This window comes from Falco naumanni, chromosome 7 (genome assembly GCF_017639655.2).
Source record: "Falco naumanni isolate bFalNau1 chromosome 7, bFalNau1.pat, whole genome shotgun sequence".
Lineage (NCBI taxonomy): Eukaryota > Metazoa > Chordata > Aves > Falconiformes > Falconidae > Falco > Falco naumanni.
The window spans coordinates 315,782-337,811 of NC_054060.1; the positions used below are offsets into that span (position 1 = coordinate 315,782).

The 22,030-nt window shown below is 53.1% G+C and overlaps 1 protein-coding gene across 1 annotated transcript; it reads left to right on the forward strand.

The window, feature by feature from the left end:
* Positions 1-1,113: 1,113 nt before the first annotated feature.
* LOC121091028 (dual oxidase 2-like) lies at positions 1,114-21,664 on the forward strand. The gene is made up of 34 exons (XM_040600171.1): positions 1,114-1,137; positions 1,623-1,800; positions 2,472-2,555; positions 4,117-4,281; positions 5,330-5,517; positions 6,752-6,953; positions 7,542-7,708; positions 7,802-7,862; positions 7,986-8,082; positions 8,255-8,342; positions 8,680-8,782; positions 9,123-9,286; positions 9,723-9,889; positions 10,054-10,172; positions 11,515-11,652; positions 11,952-12,065; positions 12,696-12,898; positions 13,094-13,279; positions 13,705-13,930; positions 14,580-14,673; positions 14,882-15,057; positions 15,325-15,394; positions 15,880-15,975; positions 16,861-17,039; positions 17,912-18,142; positions 18,374-18,473; positions 18,587-18,636; positions 18,765-18,892; positions 19,111-19,264; positions 19,399-19,631; positions 19,772-19,930; positions 20,091-20,246; positions 20,331-20,459; positions 20,885-21,664. The coding sequence occupies exons 1-34, from the start codon at positions 1,114-1,116 to the stop codon at positions 21,005-21,007; spliced, it is 4,752 nt and encodes a 1,583-aa protein (XP_040456105.1). The 3' UTR covers positions 21,008-21,664.
* The last annotated feature ends 366 nt before the right edge of the window (positions 21,665-22,030 follow it).

The following is a 22,030-nucleotide window of genomic DNA, read 5'->3' on the forward strand; positions in this document are numbered from 1 at the left end:
GTTCCTCCTATGGGATGGGGCTTGCAAAGCCTCTGGTTCCCACCAACTGCACAACCCAAATCTCACGTCCACAAGACCACAGTCAGCGGTGGGCTGTAGGCTGGAAGAGCTCTGGGGCCCCTTCCACAGAGGCATGCTCCAGGAGGACAGGAGTGGCACTGGGTGACCAGGAAGACCACCCAGTGCTACTCTCAGCAGCTCTGAGGCTTCAGCAGCCCCAGCTGCTGTTCATGGAGGTGGGGCCAGAACCAAAACTGTGATCAGTGCAGAGGTATTTCAACAGTGATTTAATGTTAAATCCATGTTACAGAAAGCTAACAGAGTGGTTTGCCTGTAATAATGTTTTGTGAGTTGCAGAGTGCAGGTGAGCCATGGTGATGGCAGAGGAACATGGAAATGTCATTTCTTGAGAAACAGCTTGTTTTCTAACGCAAAAGGCCAAAAGTACAGAAATCTCTAGCAGCCAGGGAGTCAAGACAGGTTATATGCTATGCTCACAACGTGGTAATGAGCGTTCAGTTTTATGAACACAATTAATGTGAGTGCAAATGACAATATTTAAATCTCAAACCTCTTCATTTGCCAGGTGAGTAGTTTATTTAGTGACTCGCATTGTACAATTTATGCCACTGGCAGTTATAAGTGAAAAATCCACACTGCAATTCCCAGTAAATCAAAAATAAAACCTAAAGAGCTGCTGGCAGCATTTAAACCTTTCTGAAACCATAATTTCTTTAAGTTTTGGTTACAACAATGAAAAAGATAAATTAAAAGCACCACTTTGGCTTGTGACAGAGTGATGTAGGAAAAGCTGAAACCTGTGCATTGCCAGATCTCTTAGCAACACAACTCCTCTGAAGTGATGCTAGTCTTTGCATACACACCTACAGTGCTGGAACAAGGGAGAAGACGTCGTATTTAGTGGAAAATCCCATCTTGGAGTTAAATCCAGGTTTGGCATTCCTGTGCATGGGAAGCCAGCAGCAGCGTTGTAGCATATATGATTGGAAAATGTAGCCTCTGCTGTTCATGGCTGGGAGTCCCTCTCTTCACTCAGGTGTTGCCCAGGGTTTTAAAGGTTCTGGTCCCACTGATGAAATTTGCTCTTGATCCATGGACTTTGTGGGAAGTGAGCTGGTAAAGCATTATGAGAAAAGCTGGTGATGAGAGGGTGCCGTTGAGTTAGCCCAGAGATGGTCAAGAGGTCTTGATCTGCAGTACTAGCACAGTTTGGAATGCCTGACCACATGCTGAGGATGTTCCAATCGTGTTCACAGCTGGATTTTGCTTGGATGGAACAATGCATGTGCAGAGAAATTGCCAGCTGAAATGAGTCCGTTTCTGTAACGGACAGTGTTTCTGTAACAGAGCTGGCACAGCTTAATGCCTTCCTGGCACGGATGATGAGTTGTGAGCCTACAGCTGGGGTACACCAAGGCAGGGCTACTGGTCCTGCTCCAGCAGAAAGGTCTTCTCGGGCCTGCTGACACCTCCTGACAGAGCTTTCCCAGGGTGACGGGGTCTCGCGTGTCCCCTGCCACCTTCCCACAGCCCCAACTGGGAGATGCTGCTGGATGGATGGTGGCTGCAGAGGGGCTTTACCAGGAAGCTGAAACCACAAGAGGGAGCTGAGATTATGGTCTGTGTATGTTCCCAGCCCCCGAGAGCAGCTCAGCTCCAGCTTCCTCCTCCTCCTCTCCATTCACAGGTGGCTGCTTCTAAAGACCCAGTGGCCGACGCAATCTGCAGAGATAATGTTGAGTTTGACCGTGGTTCTGCTGGTGACGTGGAACTTAGGGAGTAAGTACAGTTTCAGGGAAGAGGATCCAAGGGGAGATCCTGGATAGTTTCTAGCCCTTAGAGGAATTTCCTTTAACTCATGGGACATCACATCAGAGACTGTTTCATGATAAGAAAGAAAATGAGCAAAATGCTGAACTTGCAGAGCCTGCAGGCTGGGAGACTCACCTACTGCTCTTTATGGAAGTACACAGCTTGTAACCAGGAACTGGGGCTTTTTGCTTGTGTTAGAATAAAAGCAATATAAATTAACACAAAGGAAACAAAATGCATGTTTCTTGGCAAAGGCTGATGCTGACAATGCATAGGGGAAAGCATAATAACTTCAGTGTCAAGGCCTTTGCTTGACTCACATGGACATTGTAGGGGTCAGAAGTAAGGAGAGACTTCTGATACAATAACAGAGAAAGAGGAAATGAAGATCCTTTGGGACTAGACTGATGAGGGTCAGAAATTAATTTGGGGACATCAGCATCGCAAGCATGAATTTCTAATTTTAGACACTGCTTATGCATCAAAAGGAGTGCAAAGCTTGCCTAAAACACTGCTTGTACAGAAAGTTTCAGAAAGAATATGTGAAAATATCACAATACAAATACAATTCTGTAATGGAGATGATTGTTTCATGTGGGTTTTTATACTGCTCACCGAGTGGGTCTGGCCTCTTCCAGGAGCGCAGGAGAGCATCTCTTGGGAGGTCCAACGTTACGATGGCTGGTACAACAACCTGCTGCACCACAGCCGTGGCTCGGTGGGTGAGTGCCAGGCCTGGGGATGAGGATGGTGGGGTTGGGTGAGGTGGCACCTCAGCATCTGACTCACTTTATGACTGAGAGAGAAACCCTTTCTGACTTGAGCCTCAACCAGTCAGGTAAGCAGGCAGTGCCATCTCTTGTGGCCCTTAGAGGTGACTGTTTGCACTCAGGGTGGGTCCCTAGATGCACCTAAGAGTCCTGTTAGAGCAGTCTGGAGGGGCCCAGAAGGCCACCTTTGTTTCTCATGTCCTGGCCTTGCCACTTTTACCTGCCGCCTGGGCAATATCTGCAGGTCATGCTGGTGTTGGATCAGTCCCTGAGCAGAGCCGTGCCTCTCTGGGGCTATTCAAAATGTCCATGGCAGGGAGGGCCCAGCTACTCCCAGCAGGAGTTTCAGTGACAGTCAGGGATCCCAGAGCTGAGAAAAAGCATCTTCAGCCAGAATCAGCATGCAGTTCAAGCAGCATTCAACACAAGACCAGAGACAGAAGAGTTCATGGTCCAGGCATGCTAGACCAACTCTTTTTCCGCACTGCACAGGGCAGATACTGTGCTGTTGGGCTGCTGTGCAGCATGGACTGGTCTGTACTGGGCCAGGCATGTGGGATTTCCCTGTGCCAGTTGTGAGCTGCTTTGTCATGCTTATAACCAGCCTGTGGGCCCACTATCAGGAGATGTCCCTGAGCCAGGGACCAGGGTGGATCAGGGAGGATCTTGCCTAAAATATTAAAGGTTATGAATCCTCCTATTTCCTGCAGCCCAGATCGGTTGCCTACATGTGTCACAAGGCATGGTGGCAATTACAGCTTCCTCTGAGTCTGAATGGCTGTCTGACTCAACATGTGTGTCATCAGCCCTCTGGTTACACCAAGGCCTGTCAGAGAGATACAGCAGGTCCCTGGCAGAGATGATCTCCCTCTTCCAGAGCAGATGGATCAGACCTTAACATTTGGAAACAAACCTATGGAAACTAAGCCAGTAATTCAGGATTTCCTCCAGCTCTGAGGAGTTCCGTCAAATGAAGCTCACCACATTGGTGAAGAGCCTTTTGAAACAAACTCTCTCATCAGTGAGAAATGACCTCCTGCCTGTGGGCTGTTCAGTTATGAGACAGGGAGTGGGTGCAAAGTTTCCCTCATCTTCTCCCTTGTCTCTCTGCCTCTCTGGCTGTTTCCTCTCCTGTTTCCTACAGTGCTGACAATCACCATGCTTGTGCAGGATTATATAGTCAATGTGGGCATCTTAACATCACCCCAGTTACCCACTGGAGCACACCACCCCAGACCTCTAGGAGGCAATGGGGATGCACATGGACCAGAGAAGGACAACTGAAAGGGAACATGCCCATGGAGGATCCCTGCTAGTTTTAAGAGTTCTGACCCCAGTGCTGCAAGAAGTTTTGGGTGTTGGTACTAAAACTTACATGCGCTTGGCCATTATAAGCATCAATGCCATCCTCTTGCTCTCTTCTGGGACCCTCGCACACACCAGTATACCCTGCTCTTGTTGCATCTCCTGTCAGGTGCCATCAGAACCATGCTGTGTTGCTTTTGTGCCGCAGGTGCTAGGCTGCTGCGTCTCCTGCCAGCCAATTACGCAGATGGTGTCCACCAGGCGCTGCAGGAGCCCCACGTGCCCAATGCTCGCCAGCTCAGCAACACGGTGGCGCGGGGACCCTCCGGGCTGCCCTCCCGCAGGAACGTAACTGTGCTGGCTGTCTTCTTTGGTGAGAGCTGGGGCCTGGCAACAAGTGGAAAAAAAGTTGGTTTCTCGTACCCCAAGGCCATGTGTCAGAGTGCTCCTCACCCACTGCTCCATAGCAGACCCTCGCCTGAAAGATAAAGCCTTGGGTATCACCAAAGTACTGTCCAGCCAAGACAGCTTGCATGAATTTTCGGTGACCTTTGGCTGTTGTTCCAAACGCTGATATTTATCGTTTGGGAACTTCCTCATTTGTTTTAGTGGTAGAGCTACACCGTTGCAAAATGCCTGACAGATGCAATAAGAGCCATACCATGAATGATTGCTGGGCAGAACTGCTGCAAGTTGGAGCAGTTTTTGCTGTTGCTCAGGAACTCGGCAGGGTCTTGGATCTCCAAGCCTGGGGACATCTGTCTGTGGGAAATACCCTCAGCTCATTGGGAAAACAGGCTGAACTTGTCAAAGCAGCGGAGACACCTAGCTCCCTGCACAGCTTAAGGTGCTACATCCCCATACACCCAAGCCAGGGTGCTGGGCCACTGGAGGGGAAGATACTAGTGCAGTACCATTTAGCTTCTCCCTGGAGGTAGTTTTTCCCATCACACCAGAGCTCAAATGGCCCAACAGCAGCCACTGGGCTCAGCATCGGCAGCAACCCTTGGCCTTGAAGGCCCCAGGCAAGGAGGAGCTCAGGAAATAGTGGCTAAATGCAGAGCCTTGTGCCTGGTGAAGTGGTGCCAGCAGATGGTCCAGCTGCTGGTGGTCTCCAAACATCCACTGGCTGAGTTTCTCCACCCTGGTTCCTGAATGACCCTACCCTACTCATGAGGTCTGGCTAGGGACACCTGGAGCCCTGTTCCTGTGGGCTGGAGCTCAGCACATCTGGGCTCCAGCCCAAAGTGACTTTTTCAAAATCACGGAGAAAACCAGCAGCGAAGGCGGGAAGGAAACCACTCTTGCTGCACAGAGTGGTCCCCTCAGCCCATGTACAACTTGGTTGCCCACCATCACATCCTGCTTCAAGTGTTGGTGACAGTCTTCCCAGCTGCTGACCTTGCTTGGGTCTTTGCCAGGTTTTCACGTGCTCTTGGACATCCTGGGTACAGAGAAACCTGGCTGCCCTGCTGAGTTCCTGAACATCCACATCCCATCTGGAGACCTCATCTTCGACCCTGCAGGCACTGGAGACGTGGTCCTGCCTTTCCAGCGCATCCACTGGGCAACAGAGACAGGGCAGAGCCCCAACAGCCCTCGGGAACAGGTAGGTAGTGTTTCCTTTGCTCTTGCCTTTTGGCTAAATTCCTTGGTACCCAGCAATGGGGTCTGTAGCAGCCAAAATAATGTTTGCAAAAATTAAAGAGAGCACCACTGGTTCCTTAAAAACAGACATCTCTCAAATGTCTGAGCCAATTGCAAATGAAACCAAAGCACAGCTCCAAGGTACTGGTTCACAGAGCATCATTTGTGGTCGCGCACGGTCGGTACTTTTCCTGGCCAAAGGAAATGCAATTACTCTAAATCTGCCTATGCCATCTATTTTAATGCAAATTTTAGTATCTTGCATGGTTTGTGGCAGGTGGAAGAGGAAAGGGTAAAGCAGGAGCAATTAGTAGTTTTCCTTGGCTGCCAAAGTTGTTACCACTTCAGTCAAAATGAGCAAAGGTAGGGCTGCCTGTGTCTGGTGAAACAAGTGATAACTGCAGCCTTTTTAGTGCAAGTGTAATGAACTTCCATAACCAATTCGTACACCTGTGCTGCTCTAGAAGGCCAGTAGTTACGGCATATTTTTTAAGGCACCAACTCTTACCCTTAATAATGTATGAAAAACCTGAGCCGGTACTGTCATAAAGTTGTAAAGCTTCTCTGAATTTCAGTCACTTTGGGAAAAATCCAGATTTCCCCCAGTTTCTCTGTACTTTGCTGCTGAGGTTGAATGTGTTCCCAAGCCCATGTGCTTTTTCTTTTGTGCTGGAAAGTTTCCCAGTCACAATCACCAAAGCAAAATAGGCCCTGAACCTTTCACATGACAAACCATGATGAGACCAGATTAGCAAGTCATGTTTTTAGCAGTATTTCAAACCTTAGAAAAATGAAAAATCCAGGGTGTTTTCATGAAAACATTTGGCAGGGGAGATATTCGACATGCTGCCAGGGCAGCGGGACTCCCTGCTGTGAGGGCAGGGCTACCAGAGCCTTACGTAGGGATTCACAGATGTCTGCTGCTGGCCGTGGTTGAAAATAAATGGGAAAAAAACCCAAAATGTACTTCTGAAAAACCTGTGTCTGGTCTTTTGCTGTATCTGGTGCTAATTCTTGCAGTTTGCATAAAGGTTGTTGGTGTATATATTTGCATCCTGACAGTTTTTGTTAAAACAGAGGATGGGTGGCTGCTTTGCAGGACCAAAAGGGACAGGTTGGGGCTTTTCAGGCACTTTGTGCAGATTTTCACTGAGACCCCAGTGCCTGTTAATGCCCATTCCCTGTACCTGCCCTAGATCAACGAGGTGACGGGCTGGCTGGACGGAAGCTCCATCTACGGCCCCTCACAGTCCTGGAGTGATGTCCTGAGGAACTTCTCAGGGGGAAAGCTGGCGTCGGGGCCCAGCGGGCGCCTCCCAAGGGAGACAGACGGGAGGGTTCCCATGTGGAAGGCGCTGGATCCATCCACAGGACAGGGTGGTTCCCAGGGAATCTACGGTAATTGTGGCATCATCCTCTTTGGGTTTTCACTTGCTTGGCTCCACCTCTGACCATGAGCAGGAGGAGCAGGTGGTCCCTGAAGCTGAGCCCAGAGGGGATCCCAGGAAAGGGTATGGGTGTGCGGTGAGCCAGGACACGCAGGTCCGCAGTTCCATGGGAGAGCAGGCCGTTTCCCAGCCCAAGGGACAGGAAGACAGGTGCCCCAGTGAAGGCTTCACAGCAAAGACATGCCATGAGCGTAAGGTGCCACAACCCCAGGAGGCAACAGGTCATTTCCCAGCCAACACAGAGAGACCTGTGGGTGCTGATCCCTCTGATCCAAGGCGAACTCCTCTGGGGAAGGGGGCTGCCACCAATAAAAACCTGCTCAGCTTGCTTTGAATTCCTCACCTGCCTGACCTTTTGTCCATGCTGGGGGCCTGGTGCTGCTTCTTGCATGCTCAGGCTGCTTCTGTCCCTGGAGAGGAGGGAGGGGATGAGGGGATGCTGGGCTGCAGCCACAGGGCTGGGGTTGCTCCTCCAGCCATGGGCAAACCTAGACCCAGTGGCAGCATCCCCCAGTGATGGTCCCAGTGGCTCTTGCAGACCTGGGAAGCGCCTGGGGGAATGAGAACCTCTTCCTGCAGGCTGAGAGCATCACCTGGTTTCGGTACCACAACCACCTGGCCACGGTGCTGGCCCAGACACACCCCACCTGGTCCGATGAGGACCTCTTCCAGCACACTCGCAAGTGGGTCATCGCCAATTTTCAGGTGAGGGATGGACATCCCCCCCTCCCCCAGCTCTGTTGGGACCCTTGACATCCTCCCCAACACTGGCCCTGACCCAGCTCCCCTGTGCCCTAGAGCATTGTGCTGTACGAATGGCTGCCAACCCTGCTGGGGAGAGACGTCCCGGAGTACAAAGGTGAGGGGCATGGTGGGCAGTGCTGTGTGGGGAGACCAGGGGAGCTGGGGGATGAGGCAGGAGAGGGAGCTTGGCCCCCTTTCCCTCCAGCCTGGCTGCTGGACCGTGGCTGCTGCCCCACAGGTTACCAGCAGCACCTGGACCCCAGCCTCTCACCAGAGTTTTTGGCGGCTTCAGGGCAATTCCTGGCCACCATGGTACCACCAGGCATTTACAAGAGGTAGGAGCAAGCTGGTGGGGCTGTGGGAGAGCGGTGTCTGTGCCAGAGAAGGGGATGCCCAAGAGGAGGTGGTGGCTGAGGATGGTCCCAGTCCCTTCCCCCCACATCCTGCCCCTCGTGGGGACAGTTGAGACCCGGGAGCTGTGGGTCCAGCCCTTCTCTTCTGTTCCAGACACCCCAGGTGCCAGTTCCAGGAAGTGCCTGGCCCTGGTGGCCCGTTCCCAGCAGTGCGGCTCTGCAACAGCTACTGGAGCAGAGAGGTACGGGTAAGGGGGCATGGGGGTCCTGAGGACATGTCAGGCTGGCCGGGGGGGCTTCATTCCTTGCTTTATGTTATGGAAGACACCACAGGGATCTGAAAGGGAAATTGGGTGGGGAGCGTGACAGCTAACCAAAGGAGTGTGAGCTCTTCCCCATCCAGACATCCCCAGATACCACCTTCATCTGCGGCAGGCTCAGACCTCAGGGTTGAGCTGATGTGGAGAAAATGAGCTGGGAAGAAGTCCCTGGGTCTGCACCCCTACGGTCACCAGTTCAGGGGTGTGGGGCTGCCCCATGTTCTCGGTCCTGTGAGGAATCATCTGCTCTTCCCCTCAGAGCACCAGGCTGCAGCAGGCAGACGATGTGGACAACCTCCTGCTGGGGATGAGCTCACAGATTGCAGAGCAGGAGGACAATGTTGTGGTGGAAGATCTCCAAGGTCTGCACTCCCCCGTATTGCAGCTGGCACATCAGTGGGGGGGACCCTCTCTCCCGGGGCTGTGCAGGGGCTGAGGTGGGGAGACAGGTCCCATTGCCACTGCCATCAGCACCCAACCACATGCTCAGACCAGCTTCAGCCTTGTTAATGGAGGTGCAGAGAAGCTGCAGGACATAAGCGTGTCCACGGGACTGTCCTGACAAGAACATGAACGTGGAGATGATCTCCATGTTCAGCATGGCCCATGGCAGAGGAATGAGGCCAGCCCAGCAGCTATGGCAGTTGGTGTTGCTCCTCCAGCTCTGCCTTGCCATCACCACGGCTTCAAATCCACCCACAGATTACTGGTATGGGCCCCTGAAGTACTCCCGCACTGACTACGTGGCCAGCTGGTTTCAGCGTGGGCGAGATCTTGGCCTGCCCACCTATAACCAAGCCCGGGAGCGATTTGGGTTGGAGCCTCTCCAGAGCTGGTCAGACCTTGCCCCACACCTGGAGCAACAGGTAACAGGAACTGGTCTGGGCACGGAGGGAGTGTGGGTCAAAGGATGTTGGGGCAGTCCAGGCAGTAACTGGCTTCTCCAGCAATGTAGGAAGCGGGGCGTCCATGTGCTAACTTATTTTCATGCCTGCAGGGCTATTGCATTGGTGTAACTGTGCAGTTACATGGCACGGCTATATATATCCTGCCCTGGTGCTAAGCTCCCATGCAGCTGGATGCTCTGCTTCTCCTGGAGCCGAGATGCGCTGGGACTGATGCTTAGTTGCTCAAGTCCAAGCTGTGAGCTCAAGGGTGTGTGGGGCTGAGCATCTTCATAGCCCATGGACATGTGATGCCTGAGAAATGCATGTTCCTCACTCCTTCTGAGACTTGCCAAGACTTTCTGATGCCCTGGCAGAATTCCTTCTGCTCACGTGTGCCGTGTGGGTTTCTGGCCAGGTGCTGGAGAAGGTCGCTGTGCTGTATGCCAACAATACAGCTGGGCTGGAGCTGCTCCCCGGAGGCATGCTGGAGGCTGACAGCTCCCTCTTCAGTGCCATCATCCTGGACCAGTTTGTGCGCCTGCGTGATGGTGACAGGTTTTGGTTTGAAAACACCAAGAATGGGTAAATGCCTCTTCCCCATCTGGCAGGCTGCCCACTGCTCTGCAAGCCCCCGTAACACATCCTCCAGCTTCCCCAGTTGCTAAAACAGTGCCAGGAGTGAAACCCTCCTGCTGCTGCCCGGTGACACCCAGGGCCACCATCTGGCCCCGTATCTTTTTCCCCAGGCTGTTCACAGCAGAGGAAATTGGAAAGATTCGTAACACCACCTTCCACGACATCCTGGCTGCCGTCACCCACGCAGACCCCACAGACCTCCAGCCCCACGTGTTTGTCTGGAGAGAGGGTGAGTGCTGCGTGTAAAGGCAGGGCACCGGGAGCAAACAGCACTGGCAAGTTAGGGAGGAAAGCAGACCCATCTTGGTGACACAGATGGTGACTCAGTGACACAGGGAAAGCACTGGGCTGGCGGTTCCTCCATCCTTACACCTGCTATGCCCCTAAGCCAGCGAAATGTGTGCAAGATACAAGGGTTGCTTATAGGTGAGGCAGGCAGCACTGACATTGAAAGTGGGCTGAAGTCCAGGCAGGTGAATTGCACGAGGCCTGGAAGGATCTCTGGGTACAAAAATACAACTGATGCCCTTGAAAGTCATGCTAGGGTTAGAACTCAGCCTCTGCCTACCCCACACTGTCACGCTCCTCACTGACGTGTCCTCTAGCTCCTTCTCTATACAAGCACACACAGGTTGCAGGTTAAACTGATGAGTGACCTGAAACATCATGGAGTTTGCAGATGAGTTAAGCTTTGTGTACCATAACTGTGTATCATTCCCTACTTTTGCCTTTAATCGCACTAACCCCTGCATATGCCCTGGGTGTTGTACTGCAATACCCCCCCATCCCCATCCCCACCCCCTCGCCTGGCTGCTCCACTGACTGGGCTGTTGGTTAACCAGCTCTGTTGGAAGAGCTGGCCAGGTGTTCCTGCAGATGTGGTTGCAACAGCAGTATGGCTTTCAGCTTGGGGAGAACCTGGGGCTTGCACTCCAGCACATTTTGGGTTCACAGCAGACTAGGAGCAGCCTAGTCCTGTGCCTGCTGTGCATCCCTCACCCTGGTGCCCTCCTGCACCATCCTTAAAATGAGCTTTCCTCTCCCTCCTGCTGCCGTGCTTAGGGTGAGGTGAGGCCAGACACAGCAGTATGCCTTTTCTTCCTGGGATCTTGCCACACCCTTCCCACTTACTGAAAGCATTTTATTTGGTGCACATTTGAACCCTTGCAAGGAGTTTTCATTCCCTTGGCTTATGTTCCATGCAATTGTACCAGGAGGACTCCCTGGGTTTGCAGCACCCAGATGAGCAGAGGCTCTGAGCCTCAGTTTGCCATGTCCCAGGGTGCTTCTTGCTCAGCCCATCCCATCAGGTGAGATGATGGAACTGAACTCCCAGAGTACTCAAGTCCAGTTCTGCACTTGCTTTGCTCTGGCAGGCAAAGGTTCAACCTGGAAAAAAACAATTGTTCCCTAAGATATGGAGTTTAACTCAAGCACCCCAGTTTTGCAGTGCTCCCTGGGTCACTTGGCAACAAACCCCACCATCATCTTAATGCAGAGGTTCCTGGGGACGATGGAGGTGAGATGGGTAAAAGGTCCATGACACTCACAGCCTGTCTCCCCACATGCAGGGGACCCGTGCCCCCAGCCCCAGCAGCTGACGGCTCAACACCTAGCCAACTGCACGCCCTTGATGGTGCTGGACTACTTTGAAGGCAGTGGCACAGGCTTCGGGATCATCATTGTTGTCCTCTGCTGTCTGCCTTTAGGTTTGCCACTCCGTTTCTTTACCCATCTCCTTTTCTATTGGAGAAAGGGGCTAAGTGCCTATGGACCAAGCACGTCCCAGCAGGGGCTGCTGAGTCCTGGTCACTCCATGGTCCTTGAGATGGCAGGGTCCTTGGGCACCAGGAGGGAGCAGGGCTTTCATGGAGCATCTCCGCATTAAATAAATCCACACAGCATTGAACCGGGGGTGATGTGGAAGAAATAAATCATGCAGGTGATGCTGCCAAAGTGGAAAGGAGCTTTATGATATCTCATTCCTCCGTCTCCCCTGTGTCCACAGTGACTCTGTTTGTTGCCTGGATCGTTGCTGTTTTCCGCAAGAGAGATTTCAAGAAGCTGCAGAAGGAGCAGGGCCCCAGTGTGCGGAGGGAAGTGACCAGCGAGGCGATACGCGGTGAGGTGGCACTGTCAGTCCTATGATGGCATCTGGTGATGCTGCTGAAGTCAGGGCACATCCCAAGGCAGGCTGGGCTTGGAGCTTATATCCAGACTGGATATAAGGAGAAACTGTTTCCCCAGGAGGATAGTCAAGCAGTGGAGCAGGTAGCCCAAAGTGGTGGTGCAATCTCCGTCACATCTAAGACCTGACCAGATAAAGCCTTGAGCAGACTGGCCTGACCCTGTAGCTGGTCCTGTTTTGGGCAGGAGGTTGGGCGAGAGACCCTTCCAACCGAAGTCCTTTCCAACCTGAGTCATCCTATGACCCTTTAGTTCCAGCCCTCTCCAGATCACACCTTACCTGAAGGAAACCTATGCAGAGCAGTTGCACTGGTAGCTCCAGGATAGGGACTGTATCTCCTTGCTCTGGACAATGGAAAAATCCTGCCTCCCTGCTCCATGGTCTGTACTCCTCCTGTGCCCATGCACTTGAGCTCTGCAATTGGGAGAGCATAATTTTTCTTTCAGCATGTGTGTCTGGTCATGAAATCACTCCCAAACTGCATCTTGGTGAAGGAGGTGCTGGGATGAATAGGAGGAGCCCAGGTGCGCATTTCCAGCTGAGTCCTGTGCTCTCTCCCATCAGCCATGGAGTGGCACGGTCCCAGGACAGACAGCTCTCCTGTCTACGTCCAGCTCCAAACTGATGAAGTGCTCAAAGTGCTGGATGGGAGAGGGTCTGTGCTCCGGAGCATCAGCCTGAAAGCCCATCAAAGGGTGGAGGTGATCCTCTCCAGCAACAAAGAGAACAGAGCTCTCCTCCTGAAGAGACCCAAGGAGTATGACCTGGTGAGTACTATGATGCCTGAGGTATGATACCTTCCCCTGGACTGTCCACAGTCCTCTCCTGCTGCTCATGTACAACTCCTGAGAACCACCAGGTCCAGCTCATACCATGGAGTGACCACTGTGGTGAAAAGCGTCAGCACTCGCATCCCAGCTGAGCCTCTGCTGCTCGCAGCCACTCCATGGTGTCTTCTGCAGGTGCTGCTTTTCAGCGAGGAGGCAGAGAGGAGCAACTTCATTGGGAAGCTACGTGGCCACTTGGAGGAGAGCAGCCTTCGTCTGCATGTGTCTGAGATGAAGGAGCAGAACCTGATGAAACGGGCAGTCACTCAGGAGCAGAGAAAACAAATGCTGGAGACTTTCTTCAGGCACCTGTTTGCTCAGGTCAGTAGAAGTGTGGCAGGCTCTGATGCGTGGGGGAAGGTGTTTCTGTATTGATTAAGCCATGAACGTTGCTGCTGTCGCTCACTGTAAGAGCTGGTAAGCTATGCACAAGGAATCTGCCAATACTTTAGGACCAAGAGACATTTTCCCTTGGAGAAGACACAGGGAGTTCTGTTGTGGTGATGTAAGTGTCTAAAGTTACAAAGAGACTTGTGGATGATGTAACTGAGGTCTCCATGATGGTCACTGGCATTTAGTATGACAGTCACATTGTGTAGGAGACACGCGGGACTTTCCTATGGTATCTCCCATGAGTTTTGTGCCAGGAAAGCCACTGGTCCTTGTGCAACAGGTCAGGCAAGTGAACACCAGCCTTCTGCTCTGCCAGCACTCATGGCATTTCTTTTATGGGTTACAACCGGCAGGTGCTGGAAATCGACAGGTCCGATGCTGGAGAACTCAACTTTGAATCTTCACAGAAGGCAAAGGAGTCTCTAATGTGTGAGCTGAGCAGGGCAGAGTTTGCCGAGGCCCTGGGACTCAAAGCCCACTCCATGTTTGTGGACTCTATGTTCTCCCTGGCTGACAAAGATGGCAACGGCTACATCTCCTTCCGGGAATTCCTGGACATCTTGGTGGTCTTCATGAAAGGTGGGAGCTGGAGCTGGTTAATGTTTTCATCTGTTGCCCTCAGTCCTGTTTCTAGGCTCTGGCAATGCCACCAGCAGAGTGATGCATCCAGCAGGTCAATCCGTAGACACTCCTACAGATTAAAATTCCCTTCACTTAGGACAGCTTCAGCTTGAGTTATGGGGCAGTGGCAATGCAATTATGTCTTCTGAAAGACTTTTCATGAAGGGAGCTATCTTTCACCACCATAGACAACTCTGCCCTCTCTCCTGGGTGGACCATGCATCCTGTCCTTGAGAGATGATAGTAACTGATCCTCCCTAAATGACAACTGGAATAAAGAATTCATAGATGGAGGTGATGAATGCCAGATTCAATCAAAGCAGCGCCCAGAAAAATCATTGCTGTGCAAAAGCACGTTTTCAGTTTGCAAAATAATGTACAAGAAAGAATGTGTATCTACCTGATTTTTTACCTTGCACTTGAGAAAGTCAAGTGCGAGAAAGGGCGGCACGCTATTCACGTTCAGTCGCTAGTCAAGCTATGATCAGCAGTGTGCTTTCAGTCTTGACGTTTGCTGCTGCAGGTCCATACTCCAGAGACAACGCTTGAGAGCACATTTGTTGATGAAAATAGGATCTTGTTCTTACTTACTTGTTCTTACCACTAGGGTCCCCAGAGGAGAAGTCCAAGGTGATGTTCAGGATGTATGACATTGATGAGAATGGGTTCCTCTCCAAGGAGGAGTTTCTGAGGATGCTCAGGTACTTCTCTTTATCTTTCAAGATGTTTTTGCAATGTCTGTAAACACAGATGTCTTCAAAAGCAGCTCCATTTCTGTGCTTCACTCACCAAGTGTGCCACACGAGAGCCCATGGGCTCCCGCAAAACTGGTCTGGGGCTCTGCCTTCTGTTGTTTGAAGAACTCAAGCTGTGGCCCTCTGAAGTTCCCATCTCTCCTCATTGCTACAGGTCCTTCATTGAGATCTCCAACAACTGCCTGTCAAGAGACCAGGCAGAGCAGGTGACAGAGTCCATGTTTCGGGCCTCAGGGTTTCAGGACAGGGATGAGCTGACATGGGAGGATTTCCACTACATGCTGCGGGACCATGACAGCGAGCTTCGTCTCACCCAGCTCTGCGTCAAAGGTCAGTGGGCAGGAGCAGTGGGTGACCCCAGACCCTGCAGGGCTGTAGGTGATGGGCAGCACCCAGTACATAGCTCCCAAATCTTGTCCCATCAATCTCTCCAACCCAACTGCAGTATTGGGGCATCAGCTGTTGCTCCATGTGTGACACTTTTGGGTCAGCTCAGAGCCTCTCCCCACCACACCCCTGCCCAGGGGCGATGCCTAAACCTTGTCCACCACATCTCACAGACCCTGAGCGGCTGTTTGTCCTTTTGGCTTTTCAAAGGTGTCCCTGAGGTGCTCAAGCAAAACCTTTACAGCCGCGTCTCCTTCATAAAAAAGAATGAGCCAAAAGGGTAAGCTCTCCTCCTGAGCCCTGCTGCTGCTATTTCTTCTTCTCTTTCTGCCCTGGTGCACATCCATCCTTCACCTCAGCTCCTCCAACAAATGCCCTCACTGTCTGTTTGCACACCCAGCACTGGAGAAGGGGGATGACAGTGCTGGGACGTGGCCGTGAGCAAGCCCAATGCTGTGGTGGGGCTGCTGCCCTCCTCCCCTGTCACCCAGGCAGGCAGAGAGGAGGTATTGCCGCCTTCAGAGCCCCCATTGCATCCGTATGTGGGGATGTGGGCGTCCTACCTTGCTTTTCAAAGAAGTGGGTTAACCTGGAGTGAATCCAGCCCATGTACCATGCAGTTAAAGCTAACACGGGCAGGCCTGCAGAAAGAACTAAATGCCTTCTCAGCTGAGCCTGACATGGAAAGTAGAGAACTGGGGGAAATTTTGCCAAGCCCTTCCTGCAAATACAGCTTTGGGCTAGAGATAGCTCTATTTCCAACAGAACCATCTCAGAGGAGGAGAAAGACCCAAACCTGGACACCATGAGCCACTTCATAGAGCAAGAAGGACGAGAACTGAGGAAGAGGCCAGGCAGAAAGTAAGTATACCATCTCCTCGCCAGGTGCGCTTCTCAGGTTTGGGTTCAGCCATTTGCTGTTTCTCATGTTTCTGTGTCACACGCCCTCCGGTCAAAGGGCACTGCTGCAAGGAACCAGCACCCCAGTGACGGTGGTGCAACGTAGGGAAGGGATGCGAGACCATCCCTGCAGGAGGTGCCCCAGTCCAGGCAGGCACATCACAGCCTCTCGCTGGCCAAGGAGCTACGGGAACAGCCCTGTCTCAGTAGCGATGGTGCCACAGCTGGATCTGGGTGATGTGCCTCTATGAAAAAAACATAACAAAAAAAGTAAATGAAGTGGCCAGCTCCAGAGCCTGCAATAGTGTTTAGAGTGGTGTGCCTTGCCTGCAAAGAGAGGCTTTGCCCGGCAGGTCCTGCCTGCACTCCTCTGCCCCTTGGGATGCTGCTGGTTCACCTGTAGGCTCCCTGCGAGAGCTACAGGAGAGACTCTGGTCCTCAATGCTGCGGCAGCAGCAAATACTTCTACAAAGAAGCAGTTACGTGGTTGTTACACATGACCAGGATATCCTGATTTGCCATAATAGCTCCGAGGAACTTCCCCTACCTTGGGATCAGTTTGGAGGGCTGAACATTACTATGAAAATTATCTTTCACAGTTCTTATCTACAGTTTGGTTTAAGAGTCACTATGTGTACGTTTGTTGCCAGCTTTCAAAAGTGTATAGACTGGGATGACCTGAGATCAGCCACTGACACTGTGCTCTTCAGGTCGCTGCCCCCACTGGTGTGCAGAGGCGGTCACAGTGCTATACAGGGAGGAAGACCCAAACCTGGGCTGTGTGTCCCTGAGCCATACCTTGCCAGCTAAGCCTCAAAATGACACCAGCCCCCTTATATTTCCCAGGGTGAATCAGTACCGGCTGCATTTGTACACTGAAGCACAACGGAAGAAGTACAAGCGGAACAAAGTTCAGCAGAAGATCCAGGAGTTCAAGCGCTTCGTTGAGAATTACCGGCGCCATGTTGTCTGTGTGGTCCTCTTCTCCGCCACCACTGCTGGTGTGTTCGTGGAGAGAGCCTACTGTGAGTGCCCATCCAGCTTGGCTGCCCCAGATGTGGAGGGGTGTGTGGGCTTGGCTCCTCAAAGCTAGTGGTTGCGTGGACTATGCTGGGGTGTGAAAGGTCCTGGCACAGCTTTAGGCAATAGTGTTGGTCCTCCCCTGGAATAACCAAAAGTTATTCTGGGGTTGTAGGGGACCTCTGGAGGGGTCTGGTCCAACACCCTGCTCAGAGCAAGGTCAATTTCAAAGCTGAATCAAGGCTGCTGGAGCCTTTGTCTTAAGAAGCTTTGAGGAGCTCCAAGGTCAGAGATCCCACCACCTCACTGGGGCTTAACTAGTTTTTGACCATCCTCCCTGTGAAGAGTTTTTATTTTACATCAAACCTTAATTTCCTTCAGTGAAATGTATGCTGTCACCTTTTGGCCTTTCGCTGTGCATCACTGAGTTTGGCACTCTCCCCTCCCTAACACCCGTTAAGTTGTTGCAGACAGCTATAAGGTCTTCCCTGACCCATCTCCTCCAGCCTGAACAAGCCCATTTCCCTCAGTCTTTCCCCTACGTGACATTCTCCAGCTCCCACCCACCCTGGTGGCCTCCACTAGACTCATTTCAGTTTGACACCTCTCATATTGGGATGCTCAACTGAGGACACAACACCAAGGTGCAGTTACAGTGCCCAGCAGAGGACAATCCCCTCCCTTGACTTCCGAGGAGACTGTCACCCAGCAGCTCTGGGGGGTCTGACACAAAGAATCGTGCCCCTGTCCCCACACAGCCCAGTCCTTCGTGACCTTTTCTTGGTGAAGCCACACAGCTGGCTGTCCCCTGGTTGCAGGAAGGGTCATGGTCCTCAGTGCCAGGCATACTGACACCCCCTCCGTTCACTCTCCCTAGACTACACCTTTGCATCCCCCAGCACTGGAATCACTCAGACCACCTTCGTGGGGATCATCATCTCTCGGGGATCAGCTGCCTGCATCTCCTTCATGTACTCCTACATCCTGCTTACCATGTGCCGCAACCTCATCACTGTCCTGCGGGAGACCTTCCTCAATCACTACATCCCCTTTGATGCTGCCGTAGACTTCCACCGCTGGATTGCTATGGCAGCCCTGATTTTCTCAGGTAGGTGGGCTGCTGGGGCATGTGCTGCCCACGAACCACAGCTAAAGCAGGAGGACCAGCTCATCATGGCACAGCAGGACCAGGCAGAAGCTTGAAGGCCTGTAAGGAGCCTGCAGAGACAGACACTTTGCACCAGAGAAGAGCAGGTCCCTGGGCACATCAGCAGGGTCTGCTGCATCTCGCGTCACAGCAGCAGTGACGCTTCTCTCTCCTGGGTTCTGTCTCTTACAGTGCTCCACACTGCAGGTCACATAGTGAATGTCTACATCTTCTCAGTCATGCCGCTCAGCGTGTTGTCCTGTCTCTTCTCCAGTGTCTTTACAGATGATGGGTAGGTGAAATTTAAAGCACGGTCCAGAGTGTCCTGGGCGGGGACAGGAATGAAAGTGGAAACCAGGGGTTTGCTCTGACCACTCTGTGGTGCTGTCTCTTGTCCCTCTCCAGGTCACAGCTCCCACAGAAGTATTACTGGTGGTTCTTCCAGACTATTCCAGGTGAGACCACCTAGCAGGCACACCTGCATGCCTGTGCTCAGGATGGGCAGCCCTCTGCCCAGCCCAGGTGGAGCCCCTGGGGGCTGCCCTGATCCCCCCTGGGACCTCCCCAACCCCTCCTCTCGCAGGCATGACAGGAGTGCTGCTGCTCGTGATCCTGGCAGTGATGTACGTGTTTGCCACCCACCACTTCCGACGTGTCAGCTTCCAGGGCTTCTGGATCACCCACCACCTCTATGTGCTGCTCTACATCCTGGTAAAGCATTTGGGCTGGGAGGAAAGGGTGGGTGGTGCTGATGCACTGCAAGCCTGTAGGTCAGTCCAGCTGATGAGATGAAATAGTTGGGGAGATCCCAAGGAGCTGGTGGGCCCAGTCCCAGCTCCCCACTGCTGCTGAGCTGCCACCAAATCAACCATGGGACAATGGCTTGCTGTGCTGAGCACCATCCTGATGGGGGGCTCCTGCCTGCCCAGGTCATCATCCACGGCAGCTACGCACTGATCCAGCAGCCCCGCTTCCACATCTACTTCATCATCCCAGCTCTCATCTACAGTGCAGACAAGCTGCTCAGTCTGAGCAGGAAGAAGGTGGAGATCAGCGTGGTGAAAGCTGAGCTCCTGCCCTCAGGTACCACAACAAACATCCCCGGCCATACGGCATGAGCTCAGCCCAGGCTCTTCAAGAGCATCGAGGGGCTGCAGTGATGGAGGAGCCTACACTACCCAATGTGTCCAGCTCAGCGAAGCCCCCCTCCCCACCAGGTGTCACCCACCTCCAGTTCCAGCGGCCACAGGACTTCGACTACAAGTCTGGGCAGTGGGTGCGCATCGCCTGCATGGCCCTGGGCACCACCGAGTACCACCCCTTCACCCTGACCTCAGCGCCGCATGAGGACACGCTGAGCCTGCACATCCGGGCTGTGGGGCCCTGGACCACCCGCCTGCGGGAGCTCTACTCCCCAGAGAGCCTGGCCCTCATCGGCAAGCTGCCCAAGGTGAGTCCCATGCTGCTTCTCCAGGGACGGACATCCGAGCCCAAGAGCATCTCAGCAATGGGTTCTCAAGCCTTGAATGTGGCAAATATGTGGGCAAGCAGAGGCAGGAGATGTTCTGCTGATGGCTGGCTCCTTTCCAGCTGTATCTGGACGGGCCCTTTGGGGAGGGCCACCAGGAGTGGAACAAGTTCAAGGTGTCTGTGCTAGTGGGAGGAGGCATTGGGGTGACGCCCTTCGCATCCATCCTCAAGGACCTGGTCTTCAAGTCATCCATAAACTCCAAGCTGCTGTGTAAGAAGGTAAGAGGAAGCATCTGAAAGACAAGAGTCGTTCTGAGATGCCTCCTACTGCTGGTGGCCACTTTGGGGTAAAATCCTCCATGATCTGTCTGGGAAGGAGCCCCATGGACATGCATAAGGGTGCTGGCCCCACTCTGAGCCTCATCCCCATGTGCCACAGATCTACTTCATCTGGGTGACACGCACACAGCGGCAGTTTGAATGGCTGGCGGACATCATCCATGAGGTGGAGGAGACAGACAGGAACAACTTGGTTTCTGTACATATCTACATCACACAGCTGGCTGAGAAGTTTGATCTGCGCACCACCATGCTGGTGAGCCTGGCTACCCACCAAGGAGGCTGTCATGCCATGCTGGGCCATGCTGGGCCATCTGACGTGCAGCAATCTCTCTTCCAGTACATCTGCGAGCGGCACTTTCAGAAGGTGCTGAACAAGAGCCTGTTCACAGGGCTGCGCTCTATCACCCATTTTGGGCGCCCTCCCTTCGCACCCTTCTTCAGCTCGCTGCAGGAGGTGCACCCTGAGGTCAGTGCCTGGCTGGGGACAGCCGGAGGGGCACCCACTGACCAGTGCAGAGGCCTGGTCCCCGCCTGTCCCTGAGGCCCTTGAGAACTTGGGGCATGAACCCCACTTTCCCTCCGCAGTCAGGATGAGCTGCAAGAGTCAGCAATGACCCACACCAGCCAAACACACCCTGCTAGGGCGAGACTTTGTCTGCAACAGCTGCCCAGAGCTGGCAGAGACCCTGGGGAATCCCATCTTTCTTCCTTGGCCCCAGCAGCTCCACTGGGAGGTGACAACCTTCCCCAAAAGCCTTCTCAGGCTAGAACAGACTGCTTGGCCAGCGTCTGTGCTCAAAGCTGCCAGAGGACAAAGGGCCAAGGGGGGGCTGGGCTGGGGGGAGAGCTGGTGCTGCTGGGTTTGACCCCTGTGCCTCCTTCCTTCCCCAGGTGCAGAAGATTGGGGTGTTCAGCTGTGGCCCACCTGGGATGACAAAGAGTGTGGAAAAGGCTTGTCAGCAGCTGAACAAGAAGGACCAGACCTACTTTGCACATCACTATGAGAACTTCTGACCCTACCCATGCCGTTTCACCCTTGGGCTGCAGTCTTCGTTGTTCAGTCCCAGCACCTGTGCAGCAGTGCTTGGGATGGTCAGGGTCTTGGGCTCCCACTACCACCATCCCCAGGAGAAAGCCATCCATGGCCAAGAGCATGGACACTGAGACCTGCAGAGCTTAGATCAGCACAGGGTGTGCTGGTGAAGCGTTGCTATCCCAGCATCTCCACACACTGAGCCCAGGGCATCCTGCTACCATCCACACAGTCCTGCAGCCCCATGCCCAGGGTCGGGCTGGCGTGACCCCATCCAGAAAACCCAGCGTTCAAGTTAACCCTGTCTCTACCCCCTTAATCCCGCAAGACAAAGCTTGTGCTCTGCCAGCTGGCTTGGGGAATCTCTCTGAACAGCCTTGGGGAACAGCCTGGTGCCTGCACCACCTCAATGCATGGCACTTTGCCCCAAGACCCAGGTGGCATACACATGAAGTGAGAAGCCAGAGAGCTCCCCACCATCTCCCTTCCTGAAACAGACTCTGCTTTCCTACCACACTTACTTGTGCCTGCTTGTCAGCACTCTGAGCCTGCCCTGGGTTTGCATAGGGCCTTAGTTGTGTTTGGGCTGCCAGTCTTGCAGGCTGTCATTGAACTTACTTAAATAAAGCTGACTGAAGTTTTAAAACACTTTCTTGCCTCCTGTAGCAGGGGTCTCAGTCACCTGGAGACTTACAATTCTTGCAGCATAGTGCTGGTCTTGCTCCTGTTGCATATTTATGCCAGTCCACTGGGAAATGGGTTAAACAGAAATGAGTATCCCCTGCACTGGTGATGTACATGGGGTGGAGGGGGGATACAGATTTGAGTGCAGGCACAACCCCATACGCTGTGTCCTACCAGACCCATCACCCTGAGCAATGCCCCCGCAGTGCCAATGCCACCAGCAAAACCCAGCATGGGAGAAAATCACAGCTGAGGAGCCCGAAGAGGCTAACCCATGGGAATAGCTTCAGCCCTCCGGCTGTTAAACAGCCTCCCAAGCC

Coding starts and splice junctions, on each gene's coding strand:
- LOC121091028 (XM_040600171.1), top strand. CDS start 1,114: ATGGACTTTGTGGGAAGTGAGCTG. Junction 5,518..6,751: donor CCAACAGCCCTCGGGAACAG/GTAGGTAGTGTT, acceptor TACCTGCCCTAG/ATCAACGAGGTGACGGGCTG. Junction 18,143..18,373: donor GGCAGCCCTGATTTTCTCAG/GTAGGTGGGCTG, acceptor TGTCTCTTACAG/TGCTCCACACTGCAGGTCAC.